This window comes from Psittacula echo (assembly GCF_963264785.1).
Source record: "Psittacula echo genome assembly, chromosome: Z".
In the NCBI taxonomy this organism is placed as follows: domain Eukaryota; kingdom Metazoa; phylum Chordata; class Aves; order Psittaciformes; family Psittacidae; genus Psittacula; species Psittacula echo.
The window spans coordinates 69252177-69271968 of record NC_137742.1 but is presented as its reverse complement, the minus strand read 5'-3'; the positions used below and the strand labels follow the sequence as shown (position 1 = coordinate 69271968).

The 19792-nt window shown below is 40.3% G+C and overlaps 1 protein-coding gene across 1 annotated transcript in view; it reads right to left on the bottom strand.

The window, feature by feature from the left end:
* Positions 1-5493: 5493 nt before the first annotated feature.
* Positions 5494-19792, bottom strand: part of EPB41L4A (erythrocyte membrane protein band 4.1 like 4A) — a gene marked incomplete at both ends in the record, with an annotated part of 124650 nt that continues 110351 nt past the window's right edge. Inside the window, 6 exons of the mRNA XM_080638643.1 lie at positions 5494-5622; positions 7071-7152; positions 8039-8149; positions 9048-9116; positions 9761-9808; positions 16319-16438. Of these exons, the coding sequence (XP_080494769.1) occupies positions 5494-5622; positions 7071-7152; positions 8039-8149; positions 9048-9116; positions 9761-9808; positions 16319-16438 (559 nt within the window). The remainder of the gene's footprint in view (positions 5623-7070; positions 7153-8038; positions 8150-9047; positions 9117-9760; positions 9809-16318; positions 16439-19792) is intronic.

Genomic DNA, 19792 nt, shown 5'->3' with positions numbered 1-19792 from the left:
GGAAGCTATCAGGAGAGCTGGCTACCCTGGGTTTGGAGAAGGCTGAGGTTCTTAATGATTTCTTTGCCTCAGTCTTCACTCACAAATGCTCTGATCACACCACCCCAGTCTTGGAAGACAGACGCAAGGACTGTGAGAATTAAGACCTTAGGCCCACTGTAGGAGAGGATTTGGTTCAAGACCATCTTAAGAACCTGAACGTGCACAAGTCCATGGGACCTGACGAAATCCATCCATGGGTCCTGAAGGAGCTGGCAAATGAAGCTGCTAAGCCACTGGCCATCATATTTGAAAAATCATGACAGTCAGGTGAAGTTCCCGACGACTGGAAAAAGGGAAATATAACCCCCATTTTCAAGAAGGGGAAAATGGATGACCTGGGGAACTACAGACCAGCCAGTCGCACCTCCGTGCCTGGCAAAATCTTGGAGCAGATGCTCCTGGAAGGCATTCTAAGGCACATGAAAAACAACAAGGTGGTTGGTGACAGCCAGCATGGCTTCACTAAGGGGAAATCCTGTCTGGCCAATTTGATGGCCTTCTATGATGGGGCTATGGAACTGATGGACAGGGGTAGAGCAGTTGACGCTATCTACCTGGACTTGTACAAAGCATTCAACACTGTCCCACACGACATCCTTGTCTCTAAATTGGAGAGACATCAATTTGATAGGTGGACCACTCTGTGAATAAAGAACTGGCTGGATGGCCGCACGCAAAGAGTTGTGGTCAATGGCTCAATGTCCGGCTGGAGACCAGTAACGAGTGGTGTCCCTCAGGGATCGGTGTTGGGACCGGTCTTGTTCAACATCTTTGTCGGTGACATGGGCAGTGGGATTGAGTGCACCCTCAGCAAGTTTGCTGATGACACCAAGCTGTGTGGTTGGGTTGATACGCTGGAGGGAAGGGATGCCATCCAGAGGGACCTCGACACGCTTGTGAGGTGGGCTGATGCCAATCTAATGGAAGTTTAACCATGCAAGGTCCTACATCTGTGTCAGAGCAGTCCCAGGCACAGCTACAGGTTGGGCAGAGAAGAGATTCAGAGCGGAACTGTGGAGAGGGACTTGGGGGTGTTGGTTGATGGGAGACTTAACATGAGCCGGCAGTATGTGCTCGCAGCCCAGAGGGCCAACCATGTCCTGGGCTGCATCAAGAGAAGTGTGACCAGCAGGTCGAAGGAGGTGATCCTGCCCCTCTACTCTGCTCTCATAAGACTTCACTTGGGAGTATTGTGTACAGTTCTGGTGTTCTCACCATAAAAAGGACATGAAACCGTTGGAGCAAGTCCAGAGGAGGGCCAAGAAGGTCATCAGGGGGCTGGAGCACCTCCCGTATAAAGAGAGGCTGAGACTGTTTGTGCTGTTCAGCCTGGAGAAGAGAAGACTGCATGGACACCTCATAGCAGCCTTCCAGTATCTGAAGGGGGCCTATAAGAATGCAGGGGAGGCACTCTTCTTTAGGGACTGTAGTGAAAGGACAAGGGGTAATGGGTTAAACAGGGGAAGTTTAGATTGGATATAAGGAAGAAATTCTTTACTGTAAGGGTGGCGAAGCACTGGTACAGGCTGCCCAAGGATGTTGTGAATGCTCCATCCCCGGCAATGTTCAAGGCCAGGTTGGATGGAGTCTTGGGTGACATGGTTTAGTGTGAGGTGTTCCTGCCCACGGCAGGGGGGTTGGAACTTGATGATCTTTAGGTCCTTTCCAACCCAACTATTCTATGACTCTGTGATTTGGCAACTTAAATGGTAGTTGGTTTGGGTTTTTTTCCCAATGAACATCTTTATTATAATGAACTTGATTAGAATATGAGTTGGAAGTTCAGTGATAAGAAGTGCAGTGTAGAGAACAGCAGGTCAAGGCTGGTTCCTAATGAAAGAAACCAGCTAACAAACAAGAGGACCTATATGGGTAATATAAAAACCACTTTTGTGGTGTGGTTAGCAAGTCCTCTTTATTGTATAAAATACATGTTTTGCAAAGAGGTATATCTTAATGTTGTAGGTATTGCTAATTAGTAAGTGAGTTCTATAACTTATCTATTCTTCGCACTTTAGGCAGGTCTCAGAAAAGGTAAAAGCAGAGGCACAAAGTTAAAATTGTTGGCCTGAGATCAATTCAGCAAATTAGACTCAGAACTAGGGTTAGAATGTCTCAAATAGCAGCCCTTCGTCCATGTGAGGACAGGTCTGTATGTCATCCAACCCCAGGGTAAACTTTGCCTGATATGGTTGTACATTTCCTGTCCTCTGTGACTCATCTAAGGTACAAGCATTTGGGACTGACAGCCAAACTTCAAGTCTGAAAACAACTGCCTCTAGGCAGTAAAAGCCCTAAGAATGCTGGGGAAAGGTAGCAACAGTGGAAAGAGCAAGTTGTAGCTCAGAGCTGTAAGAGACCAGTCACTTAAAGATGTTGTAGGGCTGGTTTAGGGCTACAGAGCACACTGTGACACAGAAAGTGTTCTCAGTGATTGATAACTTTCTCTCTTATAAAAATAACAAGACCAGAAGAAAAGGGGCCTTTCCTCAAACGACTGAGGAAGAGAAGCTTGAAGGAAAAGTGGGCTCATGTGTACAGAAGAAGTTTCTTTTGCTGTACTATCAGCTGACAGTGGCATCCTAGTCCAAATTTTGCCTTGTTCTGCCACTGACAATGTGTAATACATGCATTATGCATTCCTTTATGGATACAGAATAGTACTGTAGTACCCCAGACCAAGCATTACAATTGCTAAAACCTGCTTCCTAGAGTGTCATTGGTGAGAAGACTTCTAACTCAAAACCAGGACTCTGTCTGTAAATTTCTCATTTAAATGCAAAAAAAGTTGGCCTGATCACAAAACAACTCTCACGTGACTTGTTAACTGAAACCTATCACTATTAGACTAGATAGAAGCTTATTTTTTGATGTTGTGGGATAAGTGAAATACCACACACTTGGCTGATGGCATCCAGCAATAGCACACAAAAGCACAGGCAAATGACAATATGCAGGAAAACATGAGATTGGATATAAACCTTAGAAGTTATTTTCTTCCTGATCAATATTTGAGGTTTGGTAAGGTATGCATACTGTGTACAGATAATTTTCAAATAATAACATGACAAATCCTCCTAAAATAGTAGGTATGTTCTACTTGTCTGTGCCTGAGGAATGCAGAATAATGGTAATGACTTAGTGACAAACTACAAGTAGGTGTATAATGGTCCAGTTTGGAACACTTTCTTGAAGAAATCACATGCATTGCAGACACTTTAACCAGTGTGGTCTATTATATTTCAGTAGTCTTCCAAAAGACTGTGATGCTCTAGATTAATCTGTATCATCAAAATCTTTGCCACAGCAATGGCGGTTTTTGTGTATGTGTGCTTGGTGGGGTTTTGGGTGTTTTGGTTTGGGTTGTTGATTTTTTTTTTCTTTTGGTTTGTTTTTTCTAACTGCTGCTTGTGAGAATATCATACAAGGTCATAAATAGATCCAACAGGATAATTTTAAATTGGAGCAATGATAATGAAACCATGTAACAGACTTAGAAAAAAGTTTGAGGAAATACTTCAAGCCAAGCCCAAAAATGTCCTAGGATGAAATCCACAGTAAATCCAGAAAATGCTGAAGAACCTCAGTGAAAACAGAATTTTTATCACAGAGGGGTTTTAAGCTCTTTCCTTCCCTTAGATTTGTTCACTAAGACTGAAGAAGAACCGTCCAAAATAAGTGATCAAAGAAAAGTATTTATTAAATGAATCTGCCTTCCCTGGCATGATGCAACATCTCCCAGTGTGCAGACCAATCCATACTATGACAGCAATACACAAACTGTACAGCTACCCTGGTTAGTAGCATCCACCTGACCATCTCAGAACATGAAACAATAAAGAATCAAAAATTTAAGTGGAAAATAAAACTCTTCTCAGTTTTGCTAAGTTAAAATGAGTATTAGTAATCTCATGCGTCTTGTAAAGCATAACTTGTGTTCATTCCAGTCCTCAATCATTTGCTTTTCTGACAGGGCTGCAGTCCCTTGGTATGATGTTGCTAGGGGAAGAAGTCACAGGATCACTGCAAATCACCGAAGGCAGTGCGGTTTGAGTTTAAGGAGGACCGAGGTATAAAGGCATATGAGCTACTACAGCCATTTCCAATGCTGTTTGACAAAGTCAATATTTAGTTTGGGGATTACAGTTAGGGAAAGTTACTTTCATAATACAAAGATTTTGCTGAGCTTCTTACTAACTTACTAAGTTAGCAACAGCAATAGTCTCATCCATGTGCTGACTGTGGACAAATGGGAGGCAGTAATTCCTTACTTTCATCTATTTGGACAAAGTGAGAAGGCAAGAGAAGAGCCAGGCATCACTTCAGATATGTTCTAGAAGATAACCCACTCAGTGTGCAATATCATTTAAATTTACTATTCCTACCGTGTCAACAAAGGAAATATTACAATTATGCCTGAAATAGTGCCTTTGTCATTTTATCATAGTAGAAATGGCTCAGAGAAAAGTATCAGAAGGTACTACCACTGATTATTTCATATAAAAAGAGATTAAGGCAGCCTTTGCTAATCTAGATTTAAAAAAAAAAAAAGGCTATTTGCTAGCTGTCTTACATCCTACTCCACAAGTTTCATTTAACCAGTACTTAAGTGCCTTGCTGAGCAGTCTTAACATAGTGGGTCAGTACATATATTCCATTTTTCTTCCAGTGTGGTTTACTACAAGGTGACAGATGTATTTCTATGGTATGGAATGTTCAATTAAATAGCCCATCTATTGCCTCTAAAAGGGCATTCAAAATTGAGAACACTTAAAACTGCCAAGTGAAAGTAAGTCTGTATCACCTCTGGAACTCTCTGCTACAGGGTGTTACCGAGTCTATTATTTCTGAGCTAAAGGTGGTCAACATTTGTATTAACAACATGAGCATCTGTTGTTGTGCTATGCTAAAATAAACCTTGTAAGAGCTCTAAGCGAAAATAAACCTTGTAGTAGCAATCAGTCCTTGTGTCTCAGGACACAAGTTGATCCCCATAATATAAAATTGTCAAGATAATTCTCCCCATATCACGCTGTATTGCACAATTGTCCAAAACCATGACTATTTCACTTCTCTTGAAGCATCTGGTCCTGATCATGTCAGTTAACAGTCATTTTTTGGAAAAAGGCTATTCAGTTACAGAGCAGACCATCCAGCCCGTTTTGTTGCAGAAAATTCTTGTTCATTTTTTGGAAATGTTAACTGCTGATGATTCAGTTTTACTATGACTTTTCTCTTTGGCTGTCTAATTAGGCAGCTTCTTCTCAATCAGTCACACCACTAGAATGATGTCAGTAATAAAAGCACTGCTTGGCCTTCCCAGCAAGCAGGCCCTTCTGAGTGTCCCAAAAAAATTGCCACCACATAGACTTCAGTTTCTTTCTTTGCAAGCACACAAAAATTCTCAGTTTCCAAAGAAGAAAATCTATTCACCAGCTTCAGTTATGGCAGTCAAGTCTCCACCTTAAAGCGTGACACCTGTACAGTTTTTATGATCTTAGTGGTGGGTTTTCCATCAATGTTGTTAGTAGATAGCAGAGATATTTCTTCTATTAAGCTGTCTTTAGATCCATTCTGTCTCTGAAGGAAAAAAATCAAAACATGTTGTTGAAAAGGTATAGCAGAATTTAAATACTGTGTTTTGATAACGGCTGCTATGACAGCCTTAGGCTAAGGATATAGCAACCTATATAGGTATACACACACCAGGAATATTAAAGCCTCTGCATTTATATGATCAAACAGAACTTTTCCTCTCTTGCCTCCTCTCTCCCCTGCCAGATGCTGCCCTCTGTGCTATTTGGATTCACATTCCCTGTTCAGGAAATGTCGCAACTAATTGTATGATTATTTAGCAAAGCTCTGCAAGCAAGCACTCACAAGGAATTAATGGCCACTGTTGTGAGAAGGTCTGAGGCAGAGGGCAAAAAGAGGTGTTTGTGGACACTGAACATTGTAACATTAATTCCTTCCAGGGCATGAATTTAAGCCACACTGTATTGGATAAGAATGGAAATGGAAAAACAGTTTGAATTTCGAACTGGACTCTGTCAGACAAGGTACATATTTCTACTAAGCATGTAAATGTGCTTAGCCTTAAGTATATCAACTTCACTGCTGCAGCAAGTCCTCACAGAAACATTAAGGACAGCACAACTTTTTCAGTTTCCACCATATGCAGGAATACAAATACCCTTGAATTTAATTCCTGTCAAAGAAAAGATGGTGTATTAGCCAGCTTAAAGTAAAAAAACACCTTTTTATTGGTTTAAAATTTCAAGCTTCAGTTATTCTAGTTGCTTATAAGAAAAAATATGACATGTTTTGCTGTGCTGTTTCCACACTATATACAATATCAGTATGTGGTTTTGGTATATCTGCACACCAGATTAACAGACAAGATGCCTGGTGTGGGAAATTAGTTATCTGTAATTCTCCTTTCCAAGTTCTGGGTTTCCTTCTGTGCTCTTTTACAATAGACCAGCAAGCGCTTTTTGACTATAATTTGCTTCTCATATTTCAAGCTTAATAAAACTGTCAAAGCTGAGAGATACGGTACCAAAATGTATGATGAAAGCCAACAATAACATTTAAAAGTTCTACTCTTTTTGTTTTGAGTAATATAAAAGAAAAAAAAAAAAAAGCAATGCTTCAAGCCCAACCGCTGATACTATGAGACCTCTGAGAAACGGTGAATAAACAATAGTAGGTTGCAATTCCAACTCCATCCCAAGCACATCTACATACTTCAAGAAATTGCAAAAGCTGATTCTCCTGCTGTAGAGAACAGGGTATCATGTTAAGGGAAGCATCAAACTCAAGCTGGCAAAGAGTCTTCCACTAGCAGAAGCAAGTGGTTCACAAGGGCATATGCTACAAAACTGCGTATATTTGGAAATAAAGACAAAGTGCAAATATAAGCAAAATGTAAAATTTTGAGTCACACTGCTGCTGCTAAAATTGCATCACTAAACATCCCCTTCTCCCTCCAAAAAAATTAAAATTGCAAAGGATGCACAATTACTAACCTGTTGAGTGAACTGGATGCTGGGACCTCTCGCATCTGAAGATCGTGTAATAGGCAGTGGAGGCACCAGATCAGTTTTCGCACTGGAATTAGGATATTACAAAACAGATATTGCCATAGTGAAGTAAACTACAACTGTTCAGAGGAAGAACAATAAAACTGACCCAGGCAGCTACACAGATCTGACAGGAATAATCCAAAAGGCTTATCACCTGACTTCAGATATCGAAAGCTGTCATCCTGATCATCAGCAATTGGTGGGCACTTTCAGGGCATTCATAGATCATCCTATCTCTTCTCAAAGGGCCTGTCTCCTTCTGGGCTACAGAGGCAGCCTAACTTTTGGTAAGACATCACTTTAAACTGTGGGTGTGCCACACCTCCTTTCAGGGTGCCATTCAGTTAAAACTAGCCTCCTGACTGGGTGATATCACCACAGTACTGCTTTTGATATATAACTCCTTAACAAAACTGAGAACGGGACTGTCACTTTTCCATTTGTAAGTACCCCCTTTACAAATCAGTTTTCTAGGAAAGACTGATTCATCTATTGCTGGAGAAGGTTGTACATGTTGTAAATGAAGAGTTCCAATGAAACAAATTACAGAATTAGGAAAGATTATGTTCTAACTCTATTAAGGATTAAGGTATCTGGAAAGCAACTAGTGAGTTCTCATCCCTTAGGCAACTTCATGACCTATCACTGAAGAGCAATATAGGTTTATTTTGGCTTTTTCAGCTTCTCTTTCAAGCTCAAGGATCAAGCAAGCCTCTGTGGCCCAAGAATAGAATAGAAATGGTTTTGTACTTGTTTGAGTCATTTAGCTCTGACGACCTACTATTTAGAGGGTTGCCTGAATCCTATGCCAGCAACCAGCCCATTTATGCCACTTCTAATCTAACCATGATCTTTGAGCAACTTTTGGGCCACACTAAACCATTCTATCGCTAATAACCACATTCACGTACTTCACTTCAGACAGGACAGATCTTTCACCATCAGAGCACTGGGACCGCCGATACTGGCGGTAGCTTCGAGGGGAATGTGAATGCCTAATGCGGATCGGGTCACCTTGAGTCCTAAGAGAGACACAGAATTCACAATGGTAGCTTAGAAAACTAGATCTTCAGCACAAAAACATTAATTCAACTGCAGTCTGAGAGATTCTCTCATCTCTTATTTAAGTATAACAGATGGCTTCTTGCACTGGCTGAATTTAAGAAGCTATTGCTTTTCTTACAAGTCCATACTGGAATCCAGTGCTTTAGGTGCAAATGTCACAAAATGGCATCCCCAAATTTGAGAATTAAACCATTTAATACAGAATGCATGACTAGATACAGCTTTAACATCAGCCTTTTCTATTGGTGCTGTGGAAGCACATCATAATGCAAACCAGGATCCCACTTCTGCTGCATGCAGCTGCTTGCACTAGCATATGGCATCCCCAACAGGCAAGTAACACAGTGAAATACATGTTGGCTCTTAAGGAAATAACTATGCCCTGGCAGTTGCCCATGACAAGCAATGAAAGGGGTTGGACAGGTCAAACAGTGCCTCAGATGATCAGAAAAAATATCTGAAAGAAAGCAGAAGTTTTGGAAATAAATGGATTTGTTTGTTTTAATTCGGTTCTCTCTGATTCTGTAATTTATACTATAAAGCAATTTGATGGATGGCATAGGGACACATACAGAACATAGAGACATTTAGCAGGTTTACAAGTGTGTGGGACAGATAGGGAGAGATGAAGATGATTTTTTTCATAGTTTGGGAAGAGAAAATATTAGGGTTTTAAATTATTAAGTATCCTCACCCAATCCATTCTAGATGACCATTAGTAGGTAGAAGCTTAGAGATAATGTATAAACCCACTCCCATTTCAGTATGACAGAGTTCATAGCAAAATAAGGGAGGTAAAAAAAAAAAAAAAAAAGACTTTCATATTCACAAATTCAAATTCTGACATAAACTCACTCTATTTTAGTGTATGGAATTTCTTTCAATTGCTCTTCAGACAGGCCAGATGGATCCACAAGCTCCTTCCTAGAAAAGATTAGGCAGAGTAAAAAATGTAACAGTAGCTACCAACTGCAAAACCATTTTTATTTTTATTATATTAGGCTGAAAAGATTTACTGAAACAACTGTTGTCAGCCCTGAAGCTATCTTGACATCAAAATAGGAAACCTATTAAGAAATGTGCCTAACTTAATCTTGATGGCTTCAACTGTGTGTCACATCCTGTTCCACCTTCCTCTCACCTTCCTGCAAATCTGATCTTTATATGATCAGACATATATGAACACCATGGATACTGAACATCAAAACTGCTTTGGAATAGCTAACTATCTTCCTAACTGGTAGTCCTATAGCATACAGGGCCTCATCCTAGGAATGTCAGTATTACAAACAAGCACAAGCTGGTAGCCACAGAGGGATAAATTTCTAAAATGCTGTATTCTTCCTTTAAATCATCTTCCTTAAATTCATCTATATACAATCCTATTCAATGCATGCAGTGATCTGCAATATCTTCTGCACACAGCAGGTCATTAACACCCACATAACTTACCATGGCACATAACTAAATCAGAACATAATGCCTCATAGCCATAGCGCAAGGAACATGAACAACTACATTAGACGCAAACTAAGCAGACACTCAGACCCTACGAGGACCATACTTACTGAATATGTTTCCACAGTTCTTCTTTAGCTTGTACATCTGGGCTTCTCCTATAAATGCCAATAAAGATAACAAAGGCAGAACTGTGAAAACCATCATCTGATGTGTGGCTGTTCAAATAACTTTTAACAGCACAGACCTTGCACAGGAATCATGGAAAATGTAATCCACCAGTGACTTAAATTATAAGGTCTGTTCTCTCAAAAAATGCATCAAACTCCACAACTTTATTTCAACCAAAAAGTCATTTCTTGAATGACAGGCTCTCAATCACAATTGCTGTTCCACCAGCCTTCAGCAAGTGTATGCATAGAATATAAACAACAGCAGAACTTCCCAAGCCAAATGAGTGCCCAGCTACTGCCACCCCTTACCCAGCTGAGGACCATGTCTTTTGGGATAATACCTTTGTAAATGGCCCTCAGAAATGTCCTGTTGCCCCCAGAGCCCTTTCTGGGCAGAAAGAGGGACAGGCCACACCAGGCTGAGACATCAGTAACCCTTGGCCATTCCCTGTGAGCACCAGTAAAGAGGAACCACTGCTTAGCTGCATCACGGTACAGCCTCTCACCTTCTGGTCATTTTCAGTAAGGTTTCTGCTCACTTCATTTACCTTTGTGTTATCCAGGACAAAAAATCAATTACGAACAAGCTAAACCAGCAACCACACATACTCATGCACACAAATAGTTTGGAAAGTATTTAACTCACAGAGAAAATACCCAAAATTTTAACTTCCCTGATGCAGACATAAAGATGCCTGCAGACATAAAGCAAGCTTGAATGGCATGCCTGACATTTTCCACTGAATTACAGAAGACAGTGTATCCAAACTGGACCCCCTTTATTTCTGTTACCCTATTTTATTGCAAGGTTGGTGTAAAACCACCACCGTTGCTGAAGCTGCACCCAGAATTCACCAAAACCCATGCAGAGTAATTGATGAAATGAGCATTTTACGCAGTGGCAGGGACTACATTTGCATGGACAGATCTTTAATAACTCTTTTTATCAGGATTATATAAACTCAGTGTCAACAGCTACACTGGTCCACACCATCTGAGATGTGAGGTATGCAACTTTTAGACAGATTCAGTGTACCTAAATGCTCCCACTGAAGTCACAGTTTCTCAAAGATTAAGTCTTTCATCACCACATCACACAGCTTGCTTTTCTTTCCTTGAACATATTTGAAGATGCTTTTGGAGTGAATATAATCCAAATTTAAACAAAGATCAAGGAGGATAGCAGAGTTCTGCATTTTCACATCATTATGTTTGCTTTACCTTGCCCAGAGACAGCTGTATCAGAAATTATTCCAAAATGCTATCACTAACAATTTCAGTGTTTTCTTATTTCACTGTTACTAAGTTTGTCTCATTTCCAAACTTAAGCCTCAGAATATTGTTCAGACACATCTATATTGCAGTACATGTTTTGCAGCTGGTATAAAGGCAGACCATCTAGGGATGGTAACATTTTTGGGTTGGTTTTGTTGTAATTTTTTTCTTAATTTTACAGGTGCAGAAGTACTGGGAGATATTGGTGTACTGCTTTATAAATCACAGAATCATAGAATAGTTAGGGCTGGAAAGGACCTTAAGATCATCTAGTTCCAATCCCACTGCCATGGGCAGGGACGCCTTGCCCTAAACCATGTCACACAAGACTCCATCCAGCCTGGCCTTGAACACTGCCAGGGATGGAGCATTCACAACTGCCCTGGGCAACCCATTCCAGTGCCTCACCACTCTCACAGTAAAGAACTTCTTCCTTATATCTAACCTGAACTTCCCCTGTTTGAGTTGAACCCATTACCCTTTGTCCTATCACTGCAGTCCTGGATGAAGAGCCCCACTCCAACGTCCTTGTAGGCCCCCTTCAGATGCTGGAAGGCTGCTATGAGGTCTCCACACAGCTTTCTCTTCTCCAGGCTCAACAGCCCAAACTTTCTCAGCCTATCTTTGTATGAGAGGTGCTCCAGTCCCCTGATCATCCTCATGGCCCTCCTCTGGACTTGCTCCAACAGCTCCATGTCCTTCTTAGGCTGGGGACATCAGAACTGTACACAGTACTCCAAGTGAAGTCTCATGACAGCACAGTAGAGGGGCAGGATCGCCTCCTTCGACCTGCTGGTCATGCTCCTTTTGATGCAGCCTAGGATACGGTTGGTTTCTGGGCTGCAAGCACACACTGAAGCTGGCTCATGTTGAGTTTCTCATCGACCAACACCCCCAAGTCCTTCTCTATAGGGCTGCTCCAAATCTCTTCTCTGCCCAACCTGTAGCTGTGCCTGGGATTGCCCCGACGCAGGTGTAGGACCTTGCACTTGGCTTGGTTGAACTTCATGAGGTTGGCATTTGCCCACCTCACAAGCATGTCAAAGTCCCTCCAGATGGCATTCCATCCCTCCAGAGAGAAGCAGAAGGATGAGTAATCACCTTACATTTGTAATTCCCTAGTGGGACTAACATTAACTAATCCATAAACTCTTCAGTCTCCAAGGTAGTGATAGCTTTCGAGGCAGCATGAAACAGCTGCCCCAGATGATTCCCTTGATGGATGCTCTCTGTTACAACTGCTCAGGTACTCATGAGAGAAACAGCTACAGCCACAAGTAGCTTGAAGTCTTATTTTTCTCAGCATTCAGAGCTTTTTATGGCTTTGTGTGTTTGTATTTATTATAATGCATTTAGTTTTCTCTGATTTTTCAGAGATTTTCTCTCCTTCTCCCTTCCCGCATTTACTTCTCTCTTTCTTACATCCATCCCTGCTGATTTTAGCTGCCTGATGCTGTAGCTTGGTATGCAGTGGCATTTAACAGCTTTTTCCACTCCCAGTTTTGAACTGATTTCTCCTTACATTCAACCATCTGTTCACAAAACAGCAGCTGCCTACCCCACATTTACCCTGGGGCTGGTAAGATAGGCATCCTCTTCTGAGGCTGAATAATCAGGCAGTGGGGAATGCAAAAAGTCCCTGAAAAATGCCAGCTTCTCTATGGAGGCTTTGTAATGCTTACAAGCTCTAGTTTGCCTGAAGGAAGCAAAGCCTCAAGGTCATTCCCAAATCCAGGATCCACACTAAGCAGGGTGTTGCGCCCACCACTAACTCAGCTGATCAGCTTCTGGCTTTTATTTATTCATGAAAATACAACAGTTCAGGATGTGGCCTTAAATCTTAGGTATTGCCAAATGTCATGTGACGCCTCACCTACAGTAAGAAATATTAATCTGTGGGTCAGTGTGAAAAAAGTGGTTAAATAAGAAGTCATCTTTTTTTCTCTATTTTATAGGAACTCTGCCTCCTGCTTTCCACAGCCAACTCCAGACATTTAATTTTGTGATCTCTTTCTCCCTCCTTCTTTCACCCCTGCAATGACACTAATAAGGAAGCCACTGCTGTAAAATATCTGTTTAGCAATACGGCATTTCATAGGAAAAAGAAAAGAGAAAAAAAAAAAAAAGGAAAATGGCTAAACACAATGATTCCTCAGAAGAAACTGCTTCTGTGAACTCCCATCTTAACAGTATTTTCTATCTGTTTAAGAAGTGTTACCATGCTGGGATAACCTCGCAGCATTTATTGCAGGTAACTAGCCACAAATTAATATCCAGAAATATGATAAAGTATCTTACTAAAAGCATTTTTCTTCCAAAGGCTTCCTTTGAAAGCAAAATGAACAAAAGCTTACAAAAGGTAAGGCAAAATTGTTTAGGTAAAATGTAGGTATTGCATATGCTGCATAGAAAATTCATGTTTGTATAGGTCTTAACAGCCCACAACAGAACAATCCTTCTATTAAATCTTAAAGCTAGATCACAACCTTTCTTTCATTTTGTTTTCATCTTTTTCCTGTAAATTGTTTTAGAACTCACAGTTTTGACATATAATGCATACTTAGATTGTCCTATTGCAGCATCTGGACCAATAGCTTCTGGACAATTTGTACTCTCATTAGATTCTCTACTGCACAAGAAACCTTGTGGGAATTTCCAGTAAGTGATGAGTCTACAGGGGTTTCTTTTGTTTATTTGTTTTTATTACACTTGCACATGCTCAAACAGCTCTACACATAAATAAGGCCTACATTACTTTTCATGTCTGCATCTGCACCCTTATTAATATTTCAGTTTGAGTCACGAATGCTAAATTTAAATAGCCATGGAATTTTAATAGTCATTCATCTTAACCAAAAAAAAAAGCCCTTTGGCTACACAGATGTTTTACATGAATTCTTGAAAATAAACCCTGTAGAACTAGAAATGGGAGCTCTCTCAATTTCCTGATTCTTTTAGGAGAAAGGAAAGTCAAATTCTGGTCAAATGTTTTCATTCCTGAGACCAAGGAAACACCACCTCACCACCACCACTGATTAATATTACTCAGTATCAAACAAACAAAATGCACTGTGCCAGGTACAAGTAACAAATAGACATTACTTCACGCTTGCAAATGGAACCTCTAGTTAACCTGACTGCACTAAGGAACTTAATGTGAAAGACTTATCTGTATTAAAACAAAGGTTTTATATCAATCATTAAATGTGCAAATTGAAATGACCACATGACCAGATTTAAAACCAAAAGCAACCATACCCTACACCCTAGGGAATCACATTTCCCTTCCCTCCAACCTGCATCCAGTCATGCAAGCAAACAGCTAAGCCGAACTAAATTAAATAAATTAAGTAAATAAATTAAATTAAATATAACCTACTGCAGGTTAACAGTTAAATGCCTTTTTACTAAAGTTTTTTAAAGCACTTTGAAAGGAATTCTCATTTCGCTTTTTTTAGTTCCTGTTTGCACTTATTAAGACTATGTGCCACACTTGGGAGGTTTAGGCTTATTTTGTTGTTTCTGTTTTACTTTTAAACTGAAGAGAAACAAAAAGAAGGAATATATTAATCACTAACACAATAGAGAAAAGAAATGAGAAGCCATCCAAAATCTTCAGGATTTCACTTCTTTCCTTCTTCTAGGGTCTTTCTTTCTCAGTTAAGATGATATACATTTATGTTTTTCCTAATAGTAGCTTGAATAAAAAATTACTCTGAGTATCACCACGCTGGAAAATAAAAGCCATTTCATAAATTAGCTTGCCATAAGAGGGAGCCCATGCTGCCTACGTAATGAAATTTACTTGGTTTATGGGTATAAATTTAGTCTATTATTAACTGAGTAAATTTTCTAGCTTATAGAACTTTCTGTATACAGTAAAAAAATGTAAATTTAACTTAATCAGCTATATTTTTGTGAATTCCCTACAAGTGAGCTTTAATATTCCTGATCTTTAGTAATACATCATTGTACAATTAAAACTAATAACATTTGACTTTTGTGCAGCTAAAAATGAATAAGTCTGTACAAAGCCACTTAAGGAAAAAATTCCAACATTTGGAATTTTAATGTCAAATTCTATTTCTCATAAAAGAATGAAAACTGTACACTATGAAACTGGAGACAGAAATGAGTTCTAGCAACTCAGGCAACAAGAACTCAAGTAGATTTTAATACTCGAAACTTCAGTACTATTACAGCTTCAATCAGGATGAATGAAATAACCATTTAAGGCACTATACAGTTTATCTCTGTAAATCTTAACGTGAAAAGTAAATTTAAGAAAAGTTATTAATGGGAAGTACCCACACTAAGTGCATTACACTGGTCACATGTTACCCTATCAGCACCAGGGCTGTCAGCCAGACACCAATGGTGGAGGGAGCTTCAAAGTCTGCTCTCTTTTGCCATCTCTCCCAGTGCCTCATAACTTCTTTCCTGGCACTCTTCAACACCACCTGCCCTGCCCTGCTCTGCCTGCCAGGCACACAGATGCTGGCACTGCTCTGGATGGTTGCTTTGACGGCAGATTACGCTGGACACAAACATGATAAAGAACAGTATACCTCAGAAACTGCCATTAGAAGGAAAATACAAATTAAAAGAAACCAGAATTTTCATTAGTTTGAGAAAACTGATTTTAGAGGCTGACAATTTCACCATGTCAAAAGCACTGTCAACAGGAATAGCACTGCCTGGAAGCACAGCTCCATCACAGAAATCCTGACATCAGAATGTAATACATCACTGTCTGCTGCCTGTCAATGGTAACTTGACATGAAAACATCAGTAGCTGGTCTCATATGGAAGAATACTGCAGACATTATATGAGTAAACAAGGTGTGTGCGCATTTCACAAAAATGCCTGCACCTATCACACAAAATCTCAGTGTTTTCACAGACTTGCTGCCCAGAAGAGGGGAATCATTGTCCTCATTACCGAAAACCATCCAGCACTCTACCAAAGGTGACAGAGAGAGTTCCTGACCAGCTATACCACAAAGCTCTTCCTGCATTATCTCTTCTTGCCTTGAAATTCAAATCACTAAACAAAGAGAGAGTGACCACAAAGACAAATCTGCTAATGTGAGAATACAACAAGTGAAAGTCTCTATTCCTCAGCGGCTAAGAGTCACCACCACACTGGAGATACTCCTTCTGCTTTTTAACGTCACAGCAGCCTTAATTTTCACATCAAAGAGGGCAAGGGTTACATACGAACGAGATCTGTGCCTGGATCGCCGGTAGGTTGGATCTGCCTGGTTTTTCTCCTTTTGTTGCCGTAACACAGCTTCCCACTGTGGAGCTGAGTCAACCATGTCATTCTCTTGCCGTAACCTAGAAAAAAAAGATTCCAGGAATTTAGTCTGAAGTCTCTGAGAAGCAATGGGGTTTTTTCTTCCCAGTTCCTGCAATGCAATACTTTAACTTCATCTTGCTAAATTTTCAATTGGTGTTCCCAAACTAAATTAAAATGTGAGAACTTCTATCAAGGAAAACTCACTGATTTGTTATTTATAAACAGCACAAACCAAAAATGAAATTACCCAGGCCTTTAAGGACAGGATCACAACCTGTATTGTCTTCCCAGCCCAAGCCAAACATCTAGAATTTTTTTCCCAATTACACATTCCAGCCCACCTCATCTACAGCAAGTGTAAGCCCCACATCACAATACAAACCTCTTCTGATACTGCTTTTCAAAATATTTTGTTGCAGCATGCACCTTCCTAGGATCCAGAAAAAGTTCCCCAGGGATGCCCTTGGCAATTTTGTGCTCAGAGAAAGCATTCCCTTCACCCTGATTTGCATCAAAGCTCAGAATGCACACGTATCTCCCTGCCTGCCCTAGACATACATAATCCTTCTGCCTGCCCTTCTGCACTGTGCCCCTACAGCTTTGGCCCTGGCTTTGCTTGTGTGCTTCTAAACTACGTGATATTACTTTTATTGTGGTTTTTTTTATTTATTTATTTTATTTTCTTTAATCCATGAATCCACTATTGGAATGTAGTACGGATTAAACCAAATGTCAAAATCCCATAAATACAGCATGTTTGTTAGCAGGCTGAAGTAACTCTGCAGTGATACAACCAGTGAGGCCAACTGACACACCACTGTTTGGCCATTCAAAGCTATATAGATGATCCACGGTTCTGAGGCTACAGATATGAGTGATGTGATAAAGTGTTAAGTTGGAACAAATGGATATGCTTGATCATAGCAGTGAATTTAAAATTCAGCAGGGATTTAGAAACAACCCTGGAAAATATCACTCCACATGTGGGTTCTCTGATACGATGGTATGACTGACATCCTGAAGAAGCCAGAGTAGCTTAACAAAACCAGGAAGACTGACAGGTAAAACAAAAAAGAGGTAAAGGAATTACACAGGAGACATGACTGATAGAAAATGTAAAGCATGATGCTGCTGCTCTTCACTATGGATAGACCTTTCTCCTTGAGTTTTGAATTGTACCAGGCTAATCTGGCTACATGCACTGCTTCTTTTCATTTAATAAGCTCTTCTCTCACGAGCAGAATGAATTTTGAGCTTCATCCACAACTACTGTAAATGGCCACAACTGTAACAAATGGTATTAAGCAACTGGAGCAACATGAGGTTTTGATTTCTAAGCAAGTCTTTTTAAACCTGCAGTCTGGTGACAGGGATTAATATAAACTTCCATCTAAGAATTTAGTAGAAGACTTTACACAGCAACGAGTAATCAAGTGTGATTTTCATCCCAAATAATCCAATTTGTGGAGACAGCAAGCATCCCACATGGAAAAACACATCCAGTTGCCTTTCACATACAGCAGTCACTTGCACAGAAAGAGGACGTGCCGCTGTCAGACCAGCACTGCTGCTGCAGGTGATGGGTCTGCCTGCTTGCCATAACCTTGCCCCATCTCTCCCAAACAACAACAGTTTAAGCAGACAGCTGTGCTCTGAAGGAGGCATTCAGATTCTTGCCATAAAATAAACAAGAGCTACTCATTCTTTTCAGGAAACCCAGACAATGTAGCAGAGCACAGGGTCTATACTCTGGCACAGAGCACATGAAACCCTGCATCTCTGGGTCTGAAAACACACTTCCAAGCTCACCACAAATGACCTTTCCTAAGGAGAGTAAACATATCACTGCTGCTCCAGTCCATTCTAGTATATTAGCATCCACTGCTGCATGGCAAGCACAATCCTTAGCAACACATTCATTTATCCACAAGTACTTCCTGTTTCTACTCTGCTTCCTTTCTTCTACTTGTAACATTCAACAGTATTTATCATAGTCATTTATTTCTTTAGTTTAAGCAAAATACCAGAAATCTAAATACATAAAGTAGCACGGCACCTATTAAAACAAGCACTGTCATCACTCTCAAAGTACTGTTGTACCACAATAGAACTCTATGAGATGGAGATATAAAAAAAAAAGCAATCATTTTGCAGCTGGAAAGAAAGATACTGTGCTCACATTTAACAATATAAGGACTACTAAGGTAACACAATATCTGCATAAAACACAATATTTAGATGCAATGATCAAATCATAACAATAATGGAGCAAAATCTTTAGCTTTTTGGCAACCTAGAGGACAAAAAAAAAAAAAAAAGGAAAGAATTTGTATTTGATGTCCATCACAACTTTTCCTTTTATTCTTTTCACTTTTTTCTCCCACAAAGGAATAAGTTGATTGATGCCTTATAGAAAAATCCCATCCCTGTTGACATTAATAGGTATCACAATGACAAATCAGCATTATTTGCAGGAAGACTTCATGGTAAAATGTTAAGTCTAGGACTATCATCACTCATCAGTTGACTTAGAGATGTTTTTTCCCCGTTTCAGGTGATATGATAGCAAGCTACATCTATACAACAATAAATCCTCTTAAGACTTGATTCTTGAAACCTCATTCAAAGTATTTGAGTGTAAAGTTACAATTTAGGTACAAAGTACAACAATGAGGGGCTTGTTGGAGATGTGAAGGTCAAAGGAAGTCTTGGCCAGAATTCAGATGCTGGAATTCACAACCCTGAGAGGTGAGAGGAGGGCAGAAAAACAGTTACAACCTGGACTTCAAGAGAGCAGGCTGTGGCCTCTTCAAAGATCTGCTTGGAAAAGTCCAGTGGGATCAGGCCCTAGACTGAAAAGGAGCCCAAGAAGTCTGGTTAATATTCAAGGATCACCTCCTGCAAGCTCAAGAGAAGGCCATCCCAGCAAGTAGAAGTCAGGCAAATATGCTAGGAGGCCTGCGTGGGTGAACAAGGAGCTCCTGGCAAAACTCAAACACAAAAAGGAAGCATTCAGAATGTGGAAGCAAGACAGGTAATGTGTGCTGAATACAGAAATATTGTCTGAGAATGCAGGGATGAGGTTAGGAAAGCTAAAGCCTAAATGAAATTGAATCTAGCCAGGGATGTCAAAGGTAACAAACAGGGCTTCCATAAACAGACAGATGACAAAAGCAAGGATAGGGCCCACTAGCAAGACCAGCCTTCAGTAATCTCAGGTCCCAGAGACCATCAGGAAGGTCTCGAGCAAGGAGGACATAACCTTGGTGGAAGAGGATCAGGTCGAGGAAGACTTAAGCAAACTGGGCATACGCAAATTAGTGGGTCCATCTGTGCAGAGGGAGCTGGCTGATGTTGCAAGGCCTTTCTCAATGATCTCTAAATGATCATGG